At 49.9% G+C, this 22,500-nt stretch overlaps 1 protein-coding gene across 1 annotated transcript in view; it reads left to right on the top strand.

The window, feature by feature from the left end:
• The window catches only part of cux1a (cut-like homeobox 1a), a gene marked incomplete at its 3' end in the record, with an annotated part of 154,636 nt that overhangs the window by 106,533 nt on the left and 25,603 nt on the right, over positions 1 to 22,500 (top strand). Inside the window, exons 10-17 of the mRNA XM_080529291.1 lie at positions 593 to 641; positions 6,391 to 6,495; positions 6,840 to 7,028; positions 9,003 to 9,061; positions 10,570 to 10,618; positions 10,944 to 11,037; positions 14,245 to 15,069; positions 20,860 to 20,940. Of these exons, the coding sequence (XP_080385417.1) occupies positions 593 to 641; positions 6,391 to 6,495; positions 6,840 to 7,028; positions 9,003 to 9,061; positions 10,570 to 10,618; positions 10,944 to 11,037; positions 14,245 to 15,069; positions 20,860 to 20,940 (1,451 nt within the window). The remainder of the gene's footprint in view (positions 1 to 592; positions 642 to 6,390; positions 6,496 to 6,839; positions 7,029 to 9,002; positions 9,062 to 10,569; positions 10,619 to 10,943; positions 11,038 to 14,244; positions 15,070 to 20,859; positions 20,941 to 22,500) is intronic.

The raw sequence follows: 22,500 nt of genomic DNA, 5'->3' as shown, positions 1-22,500 counted from the left end.
TCACTGACCGAGTGCGTGAGCGCGAGCGGGAGCGGGAGGATCACGCTAACAGCGTAGCACGCAGCACCTCTCTCCCTCCGGGGTTAAGCGGCGGGGATGTGGATACACACCTAAGCCCCGGCCATTTGTGGGGCTTGAAGCCCGGCCGGCTAAACAGAATGGAAAAATATGATATCAGATTAGCGTGTATTAAGGGGAGCCTAAAGACTATATTAGTGTAATCCCTCTGTTTTACGGCTGGGGTGGAGGGGGGGGGAGAGAGAGAGAGACACAGAGGGGGCAGGGTGCTGGGGCCAGGGAGACGGCTGGATTAGAGGGGAACTGTGAGAGCGCCAAAAATGCATACATACATTATTATGATTTTGTAGCCAATGAAAGTACTGTTGCTAGGTAAATACTGCATACCACTTGGCAGCCTAGGTGGTGAGTGTTCCCGGAAGTTCTTTGGCAGTTAGTGAGTTAACACATTATGCTTTGGGATTCAGCCTGTGTGTGTGTGCGTTTGCGTGTGCGCGTGTGCGTGTGTGTGCGTGCGTGTGCGCGTGCGAGACCTGTCGCTGATGTCATTGTTGATCATTGTTTTCTTCTCCAGGGCCGGTGAGATGGAGGTGGTGATGTCAGACCTGGACACAGCCAATCAGGTGAGACCTCCATTTTAACATCACTACTTACATATAGAATGTTTCCTGACATTGGGACGTGCATACATACACACATACTTATGTACATACATACATACATACATACATACATACATACATACATACATACTTATGTACATACAGACATACTTACTTACTTACATACATACACACATACTTATGTACATACAGACATACGTACTTACTTACATACATACACACATAAATGTACATACAGACATACTTACTTACATACACATACATGTATGCTGCATGTATCTGCTAGCATATCAGCCCAATAGAGCTCTCAGGTCTTTTGACGCTGGCTTTCTCTGTGTACCACATGTACAAAAGAAGAGATTTGGTGAGGCTGCATTCTCATTTTATGCACCCAGATTGTGGAATGCACTGCCAGTTTACATTAGGGATGCAACCTCAGCACATATGTTCAAGTCAAGACTAAAAGGGGGGCACTGTGTTCTCAACGTGCTTCACTGCACCCGGTGAAACCAAGGCCACATGAACGTGCCGTGAAATTGACCAAAACCCATCCTCATCATCCTCATCATCATCATCGTCATCGTCAGATGACCTCTTGGACCCCCCGAGTCAGAGTCCAGCACGGAGAGAGAGCCTATCAGAAGAGAGCCGTGAGAGTGTTAGTAAGACACTCTGTCGTCTGGGGCTAATCCGTCTGCTGCTGGCTGCTGCTGCTTGTGTCTCCAGCCGCGGCGGCCCCGTTAACGTATTCTCCTTAGCTCCAGAATCACAGCGGTGATTAGGCAATATTTACTCTGAGACGACCCTTTGATATCTGCAGAGAACTTCCCGGGCCCGCGATAATGAGCAGCCGCCCAGTAATTACTCTCTGTGGAGTTTTTTGGGGGGCTTATGTTGAGTTTTTTTAGTTGAAAAAAATGTGTTTTCTTTTAGTTTTTTAGTTTTTTCTTCGGGGTGGGAGGAGGAGGGGGGCGGGTTAGACTCTGCAATGTTATTTCATCATCGTATTTATAGAACTTCCTATTCGTCGGGTGTTGGGGTGTCGAGTCCGTAGTGTGTTTAGAAATCAGCCTGTTTTTTTTATTGATGTTTGCCGTTTGGTGGCGAGTTCAGAGAGGACTGGTGGTGGTGATGGTGTCAGAGAGGGAGGTGGGGGTGATGGTGTCAGAGAGGGAGGTGGTGGTGATGGTGTCAGAGAGGGAGGTGGGGGTGATGGTGTTAGAGAGGGAGGTGGGGGTGATGGTGTTAGAGAGGGAGGTGGGGGTCATGGTGTTAGAGAGGGAGGTGGGGGTCATGGTGTTAGAGAGGGAGGTGGGGGTCATGGTGTTAGAGAGGGAGGTGGTGGTGATGGTGTTAGAGAGGGAGGTGGGGGTCATGGTGTTAGAGAGGGAGGTGGGGGTGATGGTGTTAGAGAGGGAGGTGGGGGTGGTCATGGTGTCAGAGAGGGAGGTGGGGGTGATGGTGTTAGAGAGGGAGGTGGGGGTGATGGTGTTAGAGAGGGAGGTGGGGGTCATGGTGTTAGAGAGGGAGGTGGGGGTCATGGTGTTAGAGAGGGAGGTGGGGGTCATGGTGTTAGAGAGGGAGGTGGTGGTGATGGTGTTAGAGAGGGAGGTGGGGGTCATGGTGTTAGAGAGGGAGGTGGGGGTGATGGTGTTAGAGAGGGAGGTGGGGGTGGTCATGGTGTCAGAGAGGGAGGTGGGGGTGATGGTGTTAGAGAGGGAGGTGGGGGTGATGGTGTTAGAGAGGGAGGTGGTGGTCATGGTGTCAGAGAGGGTGGTGGTGGTCATGGTGTCAGAGAGGGAGGTGGGGGTGATGGTGATGGTGCTAGAGAGGGAGGTGGGGGTGGTCATGGTGTCAGAGAGGGAGGTGGGGGTCATGGTGTCAGAGAGGGAGGTGGTGGTGATGGTGTCAGAGAGGGAGGTAGGGGTGATGGTGTTAGAGAGGGAGGTGCTGGTCATGGTGTCAGAGAGGGAGGTGGTGGTCATGGTGTCAGAGAGGGAGGTGGGGGTGGTCATGGTGCTAGAGAGGGAGGTGGGCGTGATGGTGTTAGAGAGGGAGGTGGGGGTGATGGTGTCAGAGAGGGAGGTGGGGGTGGTCATGGTGCTAGAGAGGGAGGTAGGGGTGATGGTGTTAGAGAGGGAGGTGGGGGTGATGGTGTCAGAGAGGGAGGTGGGGGTCATGGTGTCAGAGAGGGAGGTGGGGGTGGTCATGGTGCTAGAGAGGGAGGTGGGCGTGATGGTGTTAGAGAGGGAGGTGGGGGTGATGGTGTTTCTGTTCCCTGACCGTGAGCCTGTCCTTTGATGTCCACCTCCAGCAGCCTCGGCTGACAGACTGTGTCTCTGACACACACACACACACACACACACACACAGACTGTGTCTCTGACACACACACACACACACAGACTGTGTCTCTGACACACACACACACACACACAGACTGTGTCTCTGACACACACACACACACACACACACACACACACACAGACTGTGTCTCTGACATACACAGACAGACAGACTGGTAGAGGGTGACAGACAGACAGACAGACTGGTAGAGGGAGACAGACACACCGCTACAGTAGAGTGTCACACTGGATGACACACACACACACACACACACACACACACACACACACAGTTAGCTACAGTACAGTACAGTGTCACACAGGGACACAGCTACAGTAGAGTGTCACACTGGATGACACACACACACACACAGTTAGCTCCAGTACAGTGTCACACAGGGTGACAGACAGTAGAGTACAGTCAGCTGTGACACTCTGGGGTGGCTCCCCTTATCACCCGTCACATTCCCCTCCTCTTCCTCCTCCTCATCCCATCTACGGATCAACTGTGTGTGTGCGCGCGTGCGTATGTGTCTGTGTGTGTGTGGGTGTGTGTGTGTGAGAGAGAGTGTGTCGCTGTCACTTTGTTCCTGTAATCACTGCTCTCATCCTTCTCAGCACACACACACACACACACACACACACACACACACACACACACACACACACACACTCTCTCTCCTCAGATCTGCTTGCAGAGAGACAGGAGGTTGAGGATTTTGAGGGGGGGGGTAGTGTCACTAGTGTCAGCCCATTACAGGAAACACTTCAGTCACTCCACTGGTAATGGCTGTGCAAATTGCTGCTTCACTCAGTCAAGTTGTAGCAGAGCATTGAATGAACGTTGTGTCTATAGGTGTGTACGGCCCCGCCATGCGGGATTACAAGAACACGCCGAACAACACCTACAAACTATTCCTATTCTTTGATTCGTTGATCGGGCCTCATGTCAATAATGTCCAATATGATGTCTCTGCAGAGCCATACATGTCATGTCACAGTCACACAATATATAAACAAGATCAATCTATAGAAAAGAAACTGTCATGTGACATTGTAGTCCAATCAAAAGGTTTAACCCACCCAGTAACACAAGTCATTTACCACTAGGCATTTTATTAACTCTAAGACTATGTTATGTACCTACTTTCTTGTTCTTTGTATTGACACTTTTTATGTGGGATGGACTAAACGACGTCTACAGGAGCATTGGCTGAACATAAATATGCTGTCAAAACTGGTCATTGTGATGTGATATTGTGAAACATGACAATGGTGACTATCTCTTTAACCTCTAGAAGAGAGAATAGACAGAGAACACTCCAAAAACTAATAATAACTGGATTTAATTTGTTTTTAACCATATTACTTAAGTTGACTACATTTCTTTGCAGTAAATTAGCTTGGTTAAAATAGCTAAGTTAGCTAGCTTATAGTGCTTGTCTAGCTAATGTTAGCTAGCTTATAGTGCTTGTCTAGTGTTAGAGCAAATTATCAATAAAGGCAGCCTGTTTCGTTTCAAGATGTATAAGAAAATATATTTAATATTCTTCTGCAGAAGGAGGAAGTTTACAGGTTCGTCAGACGCATCTGAAGATTCAAAGTTCCTCGTAAAGTCAAGATCATTCATTACATCTCAGTATTTATGCACTCAGGTACCCTCAGGTAAGAAGTCCGCCCTCGGGTGAGGTCTAGACCAATCATGAGCAATGGGTGTGGATCTGTACATTTGAGGAAGATGATGGGGGATGAAGGTTAAGGGGGAATCGGCCCCCACTTTCTCCTAGAGACACAAAGGTGAAAAAGGAACACAATAGCCACAAACTGGTTTAGTCTGGTCCTAGAGTACTGGGTCTGGGGAAACACAAAAGTCCAAAACTGCTCTAGATGGCTTAGTCCATCTCGGTAGAAAAGAGAGCAATCAGGTCTTTGTAATCATTTAAATGTGTCTGTTGTCTAGCCAATGTCAAGCTTCAAGTAGAGAAACTGGTTTCATTGTGTGGTTACAACAGGAAATCAGTTTCTATAGCTTTGCCCTAGATATCCAAAGTTTGAATCTTAAATGTTTAAAAATGTCTTATTACATATAATAGTTTTCTCTCACACTAGCTAATGTTAGCTAGCTTAGGCTAGGTGTCTGGTACAATCAAGAAGTAAACCCTTGCTTTGTTTTATTAGCTGTTTCACAGGTTATATTTTGCTACACAAAATGAAACACTATTTAATTCATATCTTTGAAAAGTGTACGTTCCTGCTGGTCTGAAACTGCTGTTCTCTGGCTCTGTAGAGACATGCTAATCATACTGTCACTCAGGCCTTCTTTAACGTATTTGACACATTGTTACTTTTGCGACAGTATTTATGTATGTGTCCATTTACTAGGCAAACTACACCCAGTGCAGTTTTTCTTTTCTTTTTTATCAAGATTATTTTATTTATTTTCCACAATATATCACAGGACCAACAAAGGACAAACTTAAATATATCCCCCAAATACCAGACGCATACATACACACAAACATGATACATAGCCCAGTGCAGTTCAATTTGACATTTGTATTTGACATTTGTATTTGACCCAGGTCTGGTGAGCCCTGACGATCTCTTTGCTTCTAAAATAATATAGGCCTATATTTATGTAATGTATTAGTATATTGTTTCACAATATGTAAACATTTCCCTACATATTGATATTTCCTGGACATATGGATATTACCGTATGACTAAAATATCACTTTAAACTTTTGAAAAAATCATTTCGGTTTCACTTTCAGTGCTTTTCTCAACACTCATTAACAAGTCATCACCTTGTTTTTCTACTAACCAATTAAAAAAGGGAGCTGGCTTGTTAGAATGCTAATATAATCACCCCAAACAATTATTTGTCATTATATTAAGTCCCATCCTCATTACCCCCGACTTTTGGAATAACTTAGCCCGTCTGAAAAATGTTACATCTCCATAATTCCATAAAGATGAAGGCTTTAGCTCCTGATCCATCTTAAGGTTGAATGTTGAAGCACCTTCCACATGTAATGAGAGGCTGGGCTGGGCTGGCTGCTTCTCCCACTTATGTTCTCATGTTGTTCAGATGTACATAACTCAAGTCTGGACTGAATTCTATGAGAAACCTGAGGTGCACGTTGTGCGTGCGTGCGTGCGCATCCGTGTGTGACTGTGTGAGACTGACCTAAACTGTCACATACTTTTGACACCTGAACTACTCACATATTTTTTGTGAAATGGGTTCTCGAGTGTGTTGTACGGAGTCCTATGGTGATTTCGGGTTCTAAATGTATTGTGTATGTACAGTTTATGACAGTGAAGTCTGGGATAGTGAGACTGAATCTCTCTCTCTCTCTCTCTCTCTCTCTCTCTCTCTCTCTCTCTCTCGATGGTTTCCAGAGGGCAGATGTGGCTGAGAGGGAGGCCGAGGCTCTTCGAGAACAGCTGACGTCGGCGAACAAGTCCCTCCATCTGGCCACACAGATCCAGAAGGCTCCGGACATGGTACGCTCCTTCCTGTCGCTGTCCGACTCTCCCCACTCTCTTATCCACATGAAATATCCCCGAAACAGTGGATTGACATGTCACTGGGAGACACTGGGGGACACTGGGAGGTGCCAACAGGCCTTCTAGTGACATGCTACAGTACCTGCATGTGTTTTTCTCACTGTGTCTGTGCGTGCAGATAACGCCTGTGTGCCCGCACGCACATGCGTCTGTGCGTATATTCACATGTGTGTTCTTGCGTGCGTTCTTGTGCGTTTTTTCTTTCTTTACCCACGTGTTCACATGTTTATGTGTGCGTGTGCTTGCGTGTGTGTGTGTGTGTGTGTGTGTCCGCCCAACAGGAGCAGGCCCTGGAGGTGCTGTCGCGCTCCAGCCTGGAGGTGGAGCTGAGCTCCAAGGAGCGGGAGGTGGCGCAGCTGGCCGAGGACGTGCAGAGCCTGCAGGCCAGCCTGGCCGCCCTGCGCCAGACCACCGCCTCCCAGGTCACCCTGCTGGAGACGCAGCTCTCCGCCAAGGAGTCCACGCTGAAGGTCAGCCCCCCCCTCCTCCACTCCCTCAACACCCGACGTCAGTCCCCTTGCCTCCCTCAACACCCATCCCCTCCCCTCCCTCAACATCAACACCAGTCCCTTCCCCTATCTCAACACCAACACCCATCCCTTCCCCTATCTCAACACCAACACCAGTCCCCTCCCCTACCTCAACACCAACACCAGTCCCCTCCCCTACCTCAACACCAACACCAGTCCCCTCCCCTACCTCAACACCAACACCAGTCCCTTCCCCTCCCTCAACACCAACACCAGTCCCCTCCCCTACCTCAACACCAACACCAGTCCCTTCCCCTACCTCAACACCAACACCAGTCCCTTCCCCTACCTCAACACCAACACCAGTCCCTTCCCCTACCTCAACACCAACACCAGTCCCTTCCCCTACCTCAACACCAACATCAGTCCCTTCCCCTACCTCAACACCAACATCAGTCCCCTACCTCAACATCAACACCAGTCCCCTCCCCTACCTCAACACCAACACCAGTCCCCTCCCCTACCTCAACACCAACACCAGTCCCTTCCCCTCCCTCAACACCAACACCAGTCCCCTCCCCTACCTCAACACCAACACCAGTCCCTTCCCCTCCCTCAACACCAACACCAGTCCCCTCCCCTACCTCAACATCAACACCAGTCCCCTCCCCTACCTCAACACCAACACCAGTCCCCTCCCCTACCTCAACATCAACACCAGTCCCCTCCCCTACCTCAACACCAACACCAGTCCCCTCCCCTACCTCAACACCAACACCAGTCCCCTCCCCTATCTCAACACCAACACCAGTCCCTTCCCCTACCTCAACACCAACACCAGTCCCTTCCCCTACCTCAACACCAACATCAGTCGCCTCCCTCAACACCAACACCAGGGTGGTCCAGTACCCTGGCCTGGGGTGGTCCTTGACTGACACCTCTTTGTATGCAGGGAGACTGAGCAGAGGTGTCACAACCAGTGAGCTTTACGCACCCAGACCGCTGGAGCTCCTCCATTTGAAGTTCTGTCTGGACAAGTGTAGCGACATCGTAGACATAATTTTTTTTATTTTTTTTTATTTTTTTGGGAATGAATGAAATGGAGGAGACACATTCTTTTTGTACCCTGGTGGAATGCACTGAGCCGTGTAGAATGAACAGTGCTAATGCGATGGCTCTCAGCCAAGGAGAACACGCTTTACATTTTTTAACACACACTTTAAAAATGTATATATATTTTATTTTATTTCATTTATTTTTTTATACGATTTTATCTTGTGTGTCTTTAAAAAAAAAAAACTGTTCAGTATCAAGGCGCTTTAAAATAAAATATGATTATTATTAAGTGAGTACTTCCCAATGCGATGGACCCTTTTTTTCTTCTTTTTTTCTCCTTGATGTGGCTGTGGGAGCCACCGTGTCTTAGTATGCACAGTCACGTGCTGCCTCTCAAGTGGATGCTGCTTTCTAATTTACCCTGGTGAATACTTCCCAACTTCCCAGGGTTCCACGGGGCGTGCAGACTGTATACGTGGATGTCTTCCCCAGTACGCTGAGCCCACTCTATTATACCCTTACATTACACTTCACTTAGGGCCCATCCCAAGTGTGCACTCCCAAGTGGCCACTTGCTTAGCGAGGGTAACGAAGTGTGCCTCTCTCTCTCTCTCTCTCTCTCTCTCTCTCTCTTGTTTCTCTCTCTCTCTCCTGTTTCTCTCTCTCTCTCCTGTTTCTCTCTCTCCTGTTTCTCTCTCTCTCTCCTGTTTCTCTCTCTCTCTCTCTTCTGTTTCTCTCTCTCTCTCTTCTGTTTCTCTCTCTCTCTCTCCTGTTTCTCTCTCTCTCTCCTGTTTCTCACTCTCTCTCCTGTTTCTCTCTCTCTCTCTTCTGTTTCTCTCTCTCTCTCTCTCCTGTTTCTCTCTCTCTCTCTCTCCTGTTTCTCACTCTCTCTCTTCTGTTTCTCTCTCTCTCACACAGCAAATGGAGGAGAAGCTGCAGGAGCAGGCAGACTACCAGGATGTGAAGAAGGAGCTCAGGTAATTGAACCCCCCCCCCCCCCCCCCAGTCACCCTCAACCTCAGGCGTCAGTTCAATAAACCATACAAACGAACCGCGACAAATGCATTCCTGCCTCCGAGCTTCAGAGGTTTCGGATGCCAACCGAGCACGAGTCAGAAGACACGACCGCTAGAGAAGCAAGCCTCTCGGTCTGGTCCGTACACGTTCTAGTCTAATGCTTATTCGGACACCCTGCCAACCCTCCCTCAGGACCATCATTAACCTTTAGATGTATCCCCGGTCTCATTGGCTAAGCACTGCTCCCTTGCATATCAGAAGCGGTGTGTTTTGATTGGACGGTGTGTGGCGGGTCTTTGCCCGGGACCCTGGCCTTTTATTTCTTGACTATCTGATTGGGGACATGTTCAGATCTGGTGATGGGATGCTAACAGGGTTAGCGCTAGACCTCCATTAAAAAACGCGGGGAATGAACCAGACGCTGTTTCTTTAATGTAAGTTGAATTTTATGGATTTCTTTCTATGGAGTGAACTGCTTTTTTTAACACATTCTTTCAACGGCACACAGTTGCGTTCGTCCAATGTGGTGCGTTCAAGTCAGTGAATTGTGAAGGGGGGAAAAGAGAGGGAATTGACACCCGGAAAATGTGACCGCCGTTTTATTTTCTGTCCCGTCTGAATCGGGATGGATTTGAAGCGTTGGAAGTGTTGTGCTGTAGGCGGTGTTCTTGTGGTTGGTAGGCTACCTCAGACAGGCTCTCGCGCTTCGGATTCGAGCCCTATAAAAAGACCTCAAACACACAGTAGCTTCAGTTGTCTGGTGACGAGACGCGACTTATCTCCGTCTAAGCCTGTAATCAGAGGGCTAACTGAGTTAGGATCGGCCCGATGATGAGCATAATTGGAAGGCACTGTCCACGTTAACAGACCGAGTCTCTTGCCAAGTGCTTTGACCATCTTCTCCGCTCCCCGAAGGCAGGGTCCGTCTGGAAATGAATGTGGTAACTGGATTTTAGGCATGACGTTCTAGAGTGAGTGCCAGTGAATGACCCTGTTTGTGACAAGTCTCCGAGTCACTCTGATGTCGCTCAGCTGCTGAAAAAACTGTTGACGGGATAATTGTATTGATAGCCTGTTGTCCCCAAGCAAAGCATTCCACTGCTAATGGCTTCAAACACTCCTAATAGTGTTAAAGTGTGTCTGTATTTGCATGAAAACCTTTTTCAGAGACACTTTTTCCAATATCACCGGCAATCCAATTGACACCAAACGCGTTATTGAATAACCTATTTTAATGACTGTGAATGGGTTTAAGGACTTCATTGCATTATCAGATTTCGATGGTCGGACGGGACTTGAAGGACTTGCATTGAGCTTGTCTTCTCTGGGACATGTTGCTTTGCCTCTGTCTTGCCCTCATTTAGAGGGGACAGTGCTAGGGTTAGGGTTGTGGTCTGGTGTAAATTTATGATCTCCCCCTTTTCAAGTCAGTAATCAAGCGGTCCATTTCCCCTGGTTTTGTCCCCAGTATCTTCAAGTCCATGGAGTTTGGCTCATCAAACTGCTCCTCAGCTCAGGTAAGAACAGACAACAGAAACATGACTTGGATTTGGATCATTCTAAATGATCACAACAGAAATTGTTTTTCCCGTAGTTGGTTTTACATGGTTTTACATGCGCGCATGCTCTCTCTCTCTCTTTCTCTCTCTCTCTCTCTCTCTCTCTCTCTCTCTCTCTCTCTCTCTCTCTCTCTCTCTCTCTCTCTCTCTCTCTCTCTCTCTCTCTTTCTCTCTCTTTCTCTCTCCCTCCCTCCCTCCCTCCCCCTCCCTCCCTCCCTCCCCCTCCCTCCCTCCCTCTCTCTCTCTCTCTCTCTCTCTCTCTCTCTCTCTCTCTCTTTCTAAGGACTCTAAGCCTCTGGAGTTGTTGTTGTTGGAGAAGAGTCGAGGCCTGCAATCTGAGAGCTCCTCTCTACGCCTGCCCAACAGTGAACTGAGCGGTGAGTCTCCCAGACACACACACACACACACACACACACAATGCAGCTCATCTCCCATCTCTTAGGCTAACACATGTTAGTGCCTGCCTGTGTGCACACAGAGAACAGTCATATCAGCGCGTGCCAAAGTTGACCAGGTTATCACATTAGTCAGAGAGAGTCTTTACTTTCGATCTCCTTATCAGAGTAACAGGCCGGGCCAATGAGATGTTGGCAGATCCTGGGAGACACACCCTCAAAGCCAACCGCAAGTGTTTATTTTGTTTTTTTTGTTCCGTCTGTCAAGGTCTGATCCACAGGCTGGAACAGAACAGACCTGGAACAGGACTGACAAGTGTTTAGTTTGTCCAAAAAGGCAGCTGATCTCTGATCTTTTAACTGACTGAGCCAAACCCATTGATGCATATAGCCCTAGGGATCCCGTCATCGATCTCCAAGCCCATTTCACCCTCTCTTGTCACGACGTGCCAATCCGCATACCCCATATTCAGCTGCCTTCCACATCCACCCACACACATACAACAACACAAACAATCACACGCATTCCTGAGCACTTTTCAATGTGTCGAGTTTCCGTGTCTAGAATCATCAAGCACCAGGATATGATATCCCTCACAGAGGGAGTGCTCTCCTCTGTGGGTTGGGGTGCTCTTGAAAAGCAGACACATTTTTCAAACAGATGCTACCCCTGTTAAATGGTAGAAACAAAGTCAAAAGGCTTTTTTTTTTTTTTTTACTTTTGCCTTTATCAGAGTTTAGGCTGTGTGTGTGTGCCAGGGTGATTTAGACTTAAAACAACACGTTAGTCCCTTTGTTCTGTCAGTTGGCTTCAGGGGTTAGAGACAGGAAGTCCAGTAGGCAGACAGGAAACGACGCCAGCTATCTCCACCAACAGAAGAAGAGCTGTTAGCCTAAAAGGAAAGACCGTTATCTCTCAAGAGGAGCTTTTAAAACAAATATAGGCACACTTTAAAAGAACCAACATATCAACTGTTTCCATTGGCACCGCCCCCACATTTTGACCCCAAAAAAAGACACAGAGAAGAGGAGAGGTCTGCCTCGCCATACATGGTTTAATGGAGTGGAAATATACGTTTCGATACAGACAGTCGACTTGCACGATTAAGACTGAAGTACCGCTTTCCCTCCACGCCTGGACTCCCATTTTATCCCATCTCGAGGATCCGTCTTTTTACAGAGGGGGAGTTAGGAGGTAATGTTCCCACCCAGCCCATTCCACCAGGATCTGAGGCTGGAGGTTCCTTGTTTTATCTCCATTTATCTGAACGCCTCGACTCCTTTAGTGTATCCTCCCCTCAACCTGTCTGCGGTACTGTAGCGTCACACCTCTTCATGTTCAACCGCTCGGGAGAAGTGTTTTCCACTGCCAAGAGAAGTCAACTTCACAATGCCTCTTCACTTAACTCCCAAAAAGTTGATTTTACCCCCCCCCCCCAAAACTACCAGAGTATGACCTCTCCAAAGCGTTACCTAACCACACCGCCGGCTGTAGGGGGGGAGGCTAGTCTATGATATACACAAACAGGTAGCGACGACTCGCGGTGTCTGGAGGCTACATCTCATCTTTGCTGGTTAAGGTCAGGTTGTTGTTGCCTAACCCTGGGCTGTTTGCTAGCATCGCCTCTGCACCCACACAGTACGGATTACAGAGGCGTGCGCCCGGCACACACACACACACACACACACACACACACAATGCGAGGAGGATCGGGGGTGGGGGTTGTGGGGGGGGCACATAGGAGTTCAGAGGCTGGAGGAGACAGAGTGATCCAGTATGTTAATGAAGCCCAGTCCCCCCCCCCTTCCCACAACCCCCCAGTGTGCCCTTTACCACTCAGTGCACTTGGCCGCTCAGGAAATGTCAACCCAATTGGCTGCGGGTCTACCCATGCCTTACCCACCCGCCAAAACCAGGCCTTTTATTTGTATTCGTAACGGGACCCCATTTTTTCGGTCTAAATATATCATGTTAATGTTCAACCCAAGGCTCTGTTTGGGTCTGACTGCCATCCTACTTACTTCATCCTCATTAGATGGTTCACTTTTTGTATGTTAATAAATGCCACAAGGGTGTAATCTGTTTTACAATTAGAACTTTATTTTGAATCTCTTGAGTTTTTAGGATGGCTTCTTTTGTACGTATGGAACGTTATTCGTGCTGCAATTCATATCCAAAAACAACCACAGTGGATCTTGAATGTTTCACCCAGATGATAACAAACGGTCGTGTCGATCTATAAAAGGACCGCAATGAATCTTGAATGCTGAACACATCTATTAACAAACGGTCGAACCATCGAACATCTATAAGAAAATCACCATGCAATCGAATACCAAGAGACCACATTGAGTCTTGAAACAACACATCTCTGGCAAATGACCTAGTTAAATATCAAAAACACAGTATGCACAAATAACCTCCGACTGATCAGCTTTCAACCGTTTCCATTGAAGATTCATTGCGGTTGTTATTTACATGAGTTTTGGCACAAAAAAATGTCCATAGACACAGAGCCTATATATCTACTCCCTAAAGACAGGCAACTGTGCTTTAAACATTAATTGAATCTCACAGGGAAAAAAAGTAAACTCTTTCTATGAGTCCATGGAAGCCATTATCTGTCCCTGCTGCTGAACTCCTGGATCTTGTGTCCATATCCTGTCACATGCCTGCCAGACGCCTGCCTTCAACATGGCTCAGTGTTGCACTGTAGCCAGATATAACGTTACACTAACATTATACAACCCTACTGCTCACTGCTGTCTTTGATGGAGAGAGTTGGCTGTGGATTAAAGAAGAAAATTGTCTCACTGAACCAGCCAACCACTCACCACCAACACTTGATCCAACACTCCTCCTGTTCTTGAAGGCCCCTGATGGATTGATCCCAGGGAAGAGAGACTAGATGATTCCATACATAGTTCCATCCTCCATAGTAGATGATTTTAGTCCTCCAGGAGTGCCTAGAAGCACACTGTTGACCTGAAGTTCATTATGACAGGTGGTACGTTTCGGTACCGTCTTGAGCGTTCAAATGTTTATTGTTTTCTTACTCTAACCGGCGTCTTGTTGTTGTTTTGTCTGACCTTGCCCTCGTTTGGTGTTTTGATCTGACGCTCTTGACGTCTCAGCGATGTATTTTCAACGTGCCGCCGTCGTCCCCTCTCTCTCTCTCTCTCTCGCAGGTGTGCCGGGGCGAAAGGTCAAAGAGTCCTCGGAGGGTCAACAGCGTCTCTCCGCCACGCCCATGGCGGGCGCCAACCTGCAGGGCTCCCCGCCCCCCCCCTCCTCCCAGCTCCTCCTGCGCACTGGAGGTAGCGCCGCCTCCGACGCCCTCCTCCCCAATGCCGCAGCCGCCAACGGCACCCACCACTTCTCCCCCACGGGCGGCTGTGGCGGCGGCCTGGGCGGCGGTGGTGGTGTGGGCCAGGACTTCTTCAGCCACTCCTCGCTGGCCTCGGCAGGCACCGCTTTCCCCCTGGCGGGCAAGGTGGCCCTCAACTCCCTGCTGCAGCGGCAGCTCATGCAGACCTTCTACTCCAAAGCCCTGCAGGACTCGGTGTCCGCCTCGGGGCAGGCCCTCCTTTTCTCCCCCGCCCACTACCCAGCGCCCAACTCCCTGTCGGCCAGCCCCCTGCCCGGCCACCCATCCCTGCAGTCCCAGAGCGGGCAGCACCCGTCGGCGGGGGGCAGCCCGGACGTCAACGGCCTGGCCCCCTCGCCCAGCCAGTCGGAGGGGGCCGGGAGCGCCTCGGAGGGCGAGGACATGGACACCTCGGAGATCGCGCGGCAGGTCAAGGAGCAGCTGATCAAGCACAACATCGGCCAGAGGATCTTCGGCCACTACGTGCTGGGCCTGTCCCAGGGCTCGGTCAGCGAAATCCTGGCCCGGCCCAAACCCTGGAGCAAGCTGACCATCCGGGGGAAGGAGCCGTTCCACAAGATGAGGCAGTTCCTGTCCGACGAGCAGAACATCCTGGCTCTGCGCAGCATCCAGGGGCGACAGAGAGGTGAGATTACGACGCACACACACACACACACACACATACACACTGATATACAGTCGAGTACACACACACACACACACACACACACACAGCATCCAGGGAAGACAGAAAGGTAAGACTTGAGAGGGAGGAATTTGCTGTGTTTTAGTCTCAATGCTCAACACACGTGCACAAAAAGTTGAAGCTGGAAACTTAGGTCACTACTCTCACGCACAAACGTGGTTGAGCAGTGAGCACAAGTGTGAACACACATCTGGGAGGTTTTCTCTTTTTTTCATGTGTTTAAACACACCACCAATTCCATCTGCAAGGCTTTAGGAACTGGATGTTCTCACCCACCGGATCGGCCTGCGTCTGCGGTCCGTGGACCAACCATACTGTAGGCATTCTGTCTTCCTGTAGCTCCAGTGGTTTTCTTCTTCTACAATAACAAGGAACTGTAGCTGTCTCTTCTGAGGCTTAACATTTTTACATTTACATTTTTGGGTTAGGGTTATTTAGCAGACGCCTTTATCCAAAGCAACAAATACATTTGTCTAAATGTGAACCATCTCTCCATCAGTCATCGCAAGAAAAAGTCATCAATGCTCTGGCGGTCAAAAATGCTAGGGGATTTTTTGTTTTGTTTTAATGATTATTATTTACAGTAGAGAAACTCTACAGGGGGGTAGAGGGGACGGAGAGGTTTCAGCCCACCGACACACCTCAGGGAGCTCCTCATGTCAAATCTAATCAAATAGTTTTGTCACGAACATCTATAATTCTTCTTCTTCGGCGTATGGGTAGTTGTTTTTCCTCTCCACTCCACCAGGCTCGGGGCCGAGGGGCTACCCTTTTACCACCCCGAGACCTGGTTGAGGGGCTCACCCGGGCTATATTTCTGGACACCCCTCCAGAAGCCACGTCATCGTCTCGTCATCTAATAACGACAGACCATGCATCCCGTTGGGTGGGTGGTACACCGGGCAATCCAGGATAACATGGTCTGCGGTTTGGTCCTCTGCGCCACACTCGCACGACGCATTTGGGGCCAAGCCCCATCTGTGCATTGATGAGCGGAAACGCCCGACGCCGGTCCGGAGACGATTGAGCCTCACCCAGGATAGCCTTAGCAAGTCCATCCCGAGGGGCTCAGGGCCGGCGACTGGGATGTGGTTGGAGGTGTTAGCCTCCCACTCCGCGCGCCACATATAATCCGCCCATCCTGCCGCACTGATGTTGAGATCTCTGCATTGCTGCCTGAGATCCTGTGCGGCAGGCACAAATGGGTGTCTCGACTTGAGACGCCGGGAGGGCTCCGCTGTTATAGCGAGCCTATCATGGAGCAGATGGTTATTAAGCTCCACGGCCCGGCAGGCGAGACGTGCTGTGGCTCCCATGCGGCGGAGGCCTGCGGGCTGGATGCCTGCTAGGATGGGAAGGTTGTCCACGGGGGTTGGATGCAGGCATCCTGTCACAATGCGCAAGGCTTCGTTTATAGGCGAGTCGATGAGGCGGGTGTGGGCACTGCGACACCATACTGGGGCGCAGTATTCACTAGTTGAATAAACGAGGGCTAGGGCTGCCGTGCGCAAGGTCCTTGCGCCGGCGCCCCAGCCCGAGCCAACCAGTCGCCTCATCAACGCCACACGAGCTGTTAACTTCTTGCGCAGTGACTCGAGGTGTCGGCGAAACGTGAGCGTCCTGTCCAATGTCACGCCGAGATAGATTGGCTCAGCGGAACATGGCAGGGGAGTTCCATCTAGGTGTACTCTAAGCTCACGTTTAGCCTCCCTGTTGTTAAGGTGGAAGGCAGCCGACACCGTCTTTGCCTCGCTAAGCTTCAATCTCCATTTCCGGAAGTATGCCACTAGTGTCTGCATGTCCTGGCTCAGAATCCCCTCCACAGACTGCCAATTTCCAGCAGAGTACACCACTGCGAGGTCGTCTGCGTAGGCGTACTTCCGCGAGAGTATGTTGGGCAGGTCATAGGTGTAGATATTATAGAGGAGGGGGGCCAGGACCGATCCCTGAGGGACGCCGTTCTTAAGGCGTCGAAGCCTGCTTAGCTGTCCGCGACGGGTGGTGAGGGTAAAGCTGCAGTTACGGATGAGCTCCATGATCATTCTGACCATGTGCCTGTCCGGCAGCAGGCGGAGCAGCTTGCAGGAGAGGCCGCGATGCCATACGGTATCATAGGCAGCCGTCAGGTCTATAAAGACGGCCCCGGCCTTCTTTTTTGCCGAAAAGCAATCCTCGATGTCTTGAGTCATAAGGGTGACTTGATCTACGGTCGACATCTATAATAATAATAATAATAATTCATTCATAATTCATAATTCATTCATTTATATTGCGCTTTTCCGAGGCTCAAAGACGCTGACAATATGGGAGAAACAGAAAACAAGGAAACAACAAGCAGCAGATAACATGAGCACGTAGAAGACAGAGTGGGGGGGGGGGGGGGGGGGGGTGGCAGGGTTAGGGGAGATGGTTAGGGGTAGGCGAGGTTGTATGCGTGGGAGAACAGGTAGGTTTTGAGGTGGGATTTGAAAGTGGAGAGTGAGGGTGATACAGCCGTAACAGATACAGTGAAATGCTTTGGAATATTGCTCCTCGATCAGCGACCGTCAACCACAATCAACAAATCAACAATACAATATAATATAGCATAATAAAACGGTGACAATAGACGTGCATAACAGTGTACTGTAAGTAGCAGCAGTGATGACTGTAATAATGACAATTAGTAATACAATGATACCTTGATACCTTTAGACTTAGTGGTCACCTGCTGATCTTTAGCCATTGACTTGATTCCACACAGTCTCATGAAGGGTCTCATCATAGAGACTTTATAGGGTTAATCAGGGATTGGATGATTGTACTTCAAATGAATGATATATAGCCATTGAGTCTTGAAGAATATACAGTTAACAGTTTTACTCCATCAGAACTAGAAGATTGTTTTGTACTTCTGTTGTTTCTAAACGATGTCATTGCAATCCAACACTGTATAGCTTCAAAATGGTTAAAACAAACATTTCTTTGTCTCATGGGTGGTCAGTCATTGCATCCAGAGGTTTGTCTATGAATATGAAATTGGCAGTGGTGGCATTTCTCCAGCCCCCACCCCTCGTCTGTTTACCAAAACAAGGTGTGTGTGTGTGTGTGTGTGTGTGTGTGTGTGTGTGTGTGTGTATGGGAGGGGGGGGGGGGGAGCTGGTGACCCGCTTTGTTGTTGTTTGAATCCCAGATTGTCCCCTTTTCCCAAGCCACATTTTCCCTCCATCCCTAGGCCATAGGCCCAGTGTTCCAGGTTGTTTACCTTGATGAATGGACATCGATCCTTATCTCTCTGTCGCTAGTCGTGTCGCCCGCTAAGACGTCCAGATTAACCTCCGCTAAGACATGTTCCCTTCCTCCCGTTATCGCTCCCCGCCTGTCATCGGCAGCGACCGTCCCAGGAATCAGACGCCTGAGAAGGAAGAGAGAGGGGGAGAGCGTTTAGAGAAGCCCAGTCTATCAAAATGTCATCTTCGCCTGCTCCACTCAGGGCCCGGGCCACTTAGCGCCCTCGGCCCTCCCTGCCTTTCGCTATTGATTTTTCGTAGCCGGTCTTAAACGGCGCGCTGCTGTGGAACGCAAGCTCTGCTGTTGGAGTTAGCGAGCGGGAGACAGACTGATCCTATCAGATTGTAGGGGGGGAGGGGGGGGGGATTTCTCTGATGTCTGAATGGGGGCACATCGACGCCATCCGAACAGCAGTCAATAACATGCAGCAGTCAAGTCTAGACAGGCCGCGGGACGGAGAAGAGGGGGTGTGTTTGTGTGTCTGGGTGTGTGCTGTTTATGTGACGTGTCTCCAACAAACATATACTGTACATTCTAGAATTCCAATGCAATGAGCCCCTAGGCCCCAATCTTCTTCATTTCTACTTTTGTCATAGAAATACAGAGAAATATCTTGACCCCGGCTCATCTCAGATTGAGATGTACAGTAATGACTCAATGCGCTGCAACTCATCAAAGGCTTTGCTTGTGTACCCCGGCTGCTGCTGCAAAGCCTCATTTCTCACCCAGAACCGCTCATGACTAATGCAGACACTCTCACAAGCAATTACATTAACTACGAGGCTGATTTAGAATACACGGCTTCTATTTAAATGACTCTATATTTCTCTCTCTCTCTCTCTCATTCTCTTTCTTTCTTTGTCTCTCACTCTGTCACTCTCCCTCTCTTTCCTCCCTCCCTCTCTCTCTCTGTCCTTCAGTAAGGGAAGGAGACATTCTGAGCCTCAAAGTCTCAGCTGGCGTACGGCATCTTAGACGATGACCCGGCGAGAGAGGTAGACGGACGTGAGGTTCAGCCAACGCGTCGTCCTCAGTCTCGTCTCTCGTCACCACGTGGCACGGTCCCACTTGGCGCGGGGCGGGGGGGGGGGGGGGGGGGGGCGGGGGGCGGGTGGGGGTGTTCTGAAAGTCTGGTGCTGCGGGCGGAATGTAGTTCCTCTCTGTGTTAAAGCAGCAGAAGGAAGCGGAAGAATGCGCTCACTGTCGCTCTCGCTCTCTCCACTCTTGTCTATTGTGCGTGTTTGGAAGAGCTTCAAGGGCTTCGGTCTGGCAGCCCGCCCCGGACCTGTCTTAACCGACGAGGGAGACAAGTTAACAGAGTCATGTTCGGCAGCAACAGTCATGCCGTCTGTATGCGGTGGAGTCACTCTAGATATGGAACAGTTCCACTGTGATAATTGTTATGTTTTCAATAACTAGAACCCACAACCCCATGATCTGGTTAGCCTAAATCCCCATCCATGTCTGTCGCTGAAATTCAGTCAAGTTTTTTGATCGGCGGTTGGAACGGACTCAAGGGTTTTCTCGAGGTGAAGGTTGCGCCAAGTGCGCTGACCAAGGCACCGGTCAAAAGTGTTCTGGAGGAGTGTGTGTACCGTGCACACAAGCATCGCCTTGTCACCTACCGCTTTTCTTTGTCAAAGTGTTCTGGAGGAGTGTGTGTACCGTGCACACAAGCATCGCCTTGTCACCTACCGCTTTTCTTTGTCATTCATGTTTTTTTTCCTCTCTGGTTAGGTTTAGGTCAGTTTGATGGATTCGAGGTTTCAGTCTGTTACTTTTGGGTTTCATCCTGTAGTTTGAGTGCAGGGATGTTATCTCACTATTAGGCTTTTCTCAGATGTCCCCCTGACTTAAGACTTGTAGTAACGATAAGAGGGCTGGTCTAGTGACCACCTCCTCCTCCTCCTCCACCTCTCTGTCTCTCTCTCTCCTCTTCCACCTCTCTGTAAACAAAAACAGCAGATTTCATTGGGTTAAAAGGTGAAGGTAGGGCCCCGCGGTGGTGTAGCGGTCTACGCACTGGCCACTAGTGCATGCTGCCCACCGGGGCCGGGGTTCGTATCCCGGCTCGCCAGATCCAGATATGGCCGAGGCACACGGGAAGCGGCATATTGGGCGGCCGCTTCCGAGGGCGGTATAGGAGTATTTCTGGACTAGGATCCGTCGCGCAACACCGCCCCCTGGGCGCCGGAATAACGGTGCTGGGCTCGAGGAGCCAGTCAGCTAGTCTGCCTGGCGGCCTCTTCTGGGACTGCCGGCCACGGGGTCGTGCGGCGGATCCTATGCAATAGGCAGGGGATAATTGGATGCTAAGTTGGGTTAAATTGGCTACCAAATTGGGTGAAAAAGGGATAAAATCTGAAAAACAAATTTTTTAAAAGGTGAAGGTAGTGAGGTTCCGGTCCAGGCGCCCCTGACACTTACCCTCTTATCTGTTCGCCGCTTGTCTTCCAACAGAGAACCCAGGCCAGAACCTGAACAGAGTGTTTCAGGAGGTTCCGAAGCGAAGAACCGGCTCCGAAGGCTCATCGAGGCCAGGTCTGTTCTTTGCCTTCCCTATCGTGGTTGGTTTAGTGTTTTTGGTTCGGCTTTTTTTTCTTTCATTTTATTTTTTTTTCCATTGTCCCCAATTTGTTGTTGTAAGTAGCTATTGTAAAAAAAAAAAAAAAAGAATATATATATTATATCTACTTTTTTTTTAAAACTCATTCTTACCACTTCTGGCCTGGAGTCTGGTTGAGGAGCAGGGAGGACAGCGGGGGGGGCGGCGCGCGTCAGATTGTGTTTTCAACCACCGAAAAATGGTGACGGTTTGGATTTGGGGGGGGGAGGGGTTGGGGGGAATCTGCTCCCAGTCCTGTGGTGAACCTCTGCCACGAGATGAGAACGGGGGGGGGGTGAGGCCTGCGAGGCGGGGGTGGTGCGGGTGCTCTGTTGGGCCCTATAAAACCAGCCTCTCTCCCCCAGTCTGACATCAGGGCGAAACCTCACACGTATAATTAAGCCTTTAAAAAGCTCCTTTATACGCTGTACTATGTACTTTCCCTAAGCCCAGGCGGTGTTTGAAGCGTTGTGAAAATGACCCGGGGTGTGGTTCCTACATGCTGTTTGGCACTTCGGCAAGCCGCACACACACGGAACAGCCTCTCGGCCCCCGCCTTTTGGAGAAGCGCTGGTGGCCTTGACCAAACTGTGAAACGTTGGAAAACAACACAGAGGTCCTTAGAAACACACAGAGTAACATCATGTGTCCCTAGTGACCCAGCTGCTTTACCCATATCCCCCGTTAGGGTTTGTGTGTGTGTGTGTGTGTGTGTGTGTGTGTGTGTGTGTGTGTGCACGTGCGCGTGTGCGGTGTGCGTGTGCGGTGTGCGTGTGCGGTCATGACGTGTCATGCTGTGGGCTGTGGATGGGGGGGGGGGGGGGGGGGGGGTTAGTGCTTAGGGAGTAGTGGGCCCTCACCCTCGCCCTTGTGCCTGGGTCAGCCCCTCTTAGTGGACCATTACTTCCAGTTCACCTCTTGTGTATCCAGCTGCTCCCCCCCCCCCTCTCTCTCTCTCTCTCTCTCCCTCCCTCCCTCCCTCTCTCCCTCTCTCTCTCTCTCTGTCTCTCTCTCTCTCTCTCTCCCTCTCTCTCTCTCTCTGTCTCTCCCTCCCTCCCTCTCTCCTCTCCCTCTCTCTCTCTCTCTGTCTCTCTCTCTCTCTCTCTGTCTCTCTCTCTCTCTCTCCCTCTCTCTCCCACTCTCCCTCTCTCGCTCTCTCTCCCTCTCTCTCTGTCTCACACACACACACACACACACACACACACATGAGCGAGCCCTGTCCTTGCCCAATTACTCTGACCAGTCACTCAGGACAAATGAGACCGGGGGGGAAGAGGGAGAAGAGGCCGTTCAGGAGCGTGGTCCCGCTCCGGCCTCCCCCCGCATGTTTAACTCCAAACACCCAATTAGCCGTCTCCTTTAGAAGCCCTTCCAAAACACCAGGTCTTGTGTTTCTTATGGAGCCAGTCCAAAGTCTGCTTCCCATTGTTGCATAGAGAGAGAGAGAGAGGGAGGGAGAGAGAGAGAGAGAGAGAGAGAGAGAGAGAGAGAGAGAG

Source organism: Nansenia antarctica (genome assembly GCF_963989245.1).
Source record: "Nansenia antarctica genome assembly, chromosome: 4".
Classification (NCBI taxonomy): Eukaryota; Metazoa; Chordata; class Actinopteri; order Argentiniformes; family Microstomatidae; genus Nansenia; species Nansenia antarctica.
Note: the sequence above shows the minus strand (reverse complement) of the source record. Positions and strands in the feature narration are given on the sequence as shown.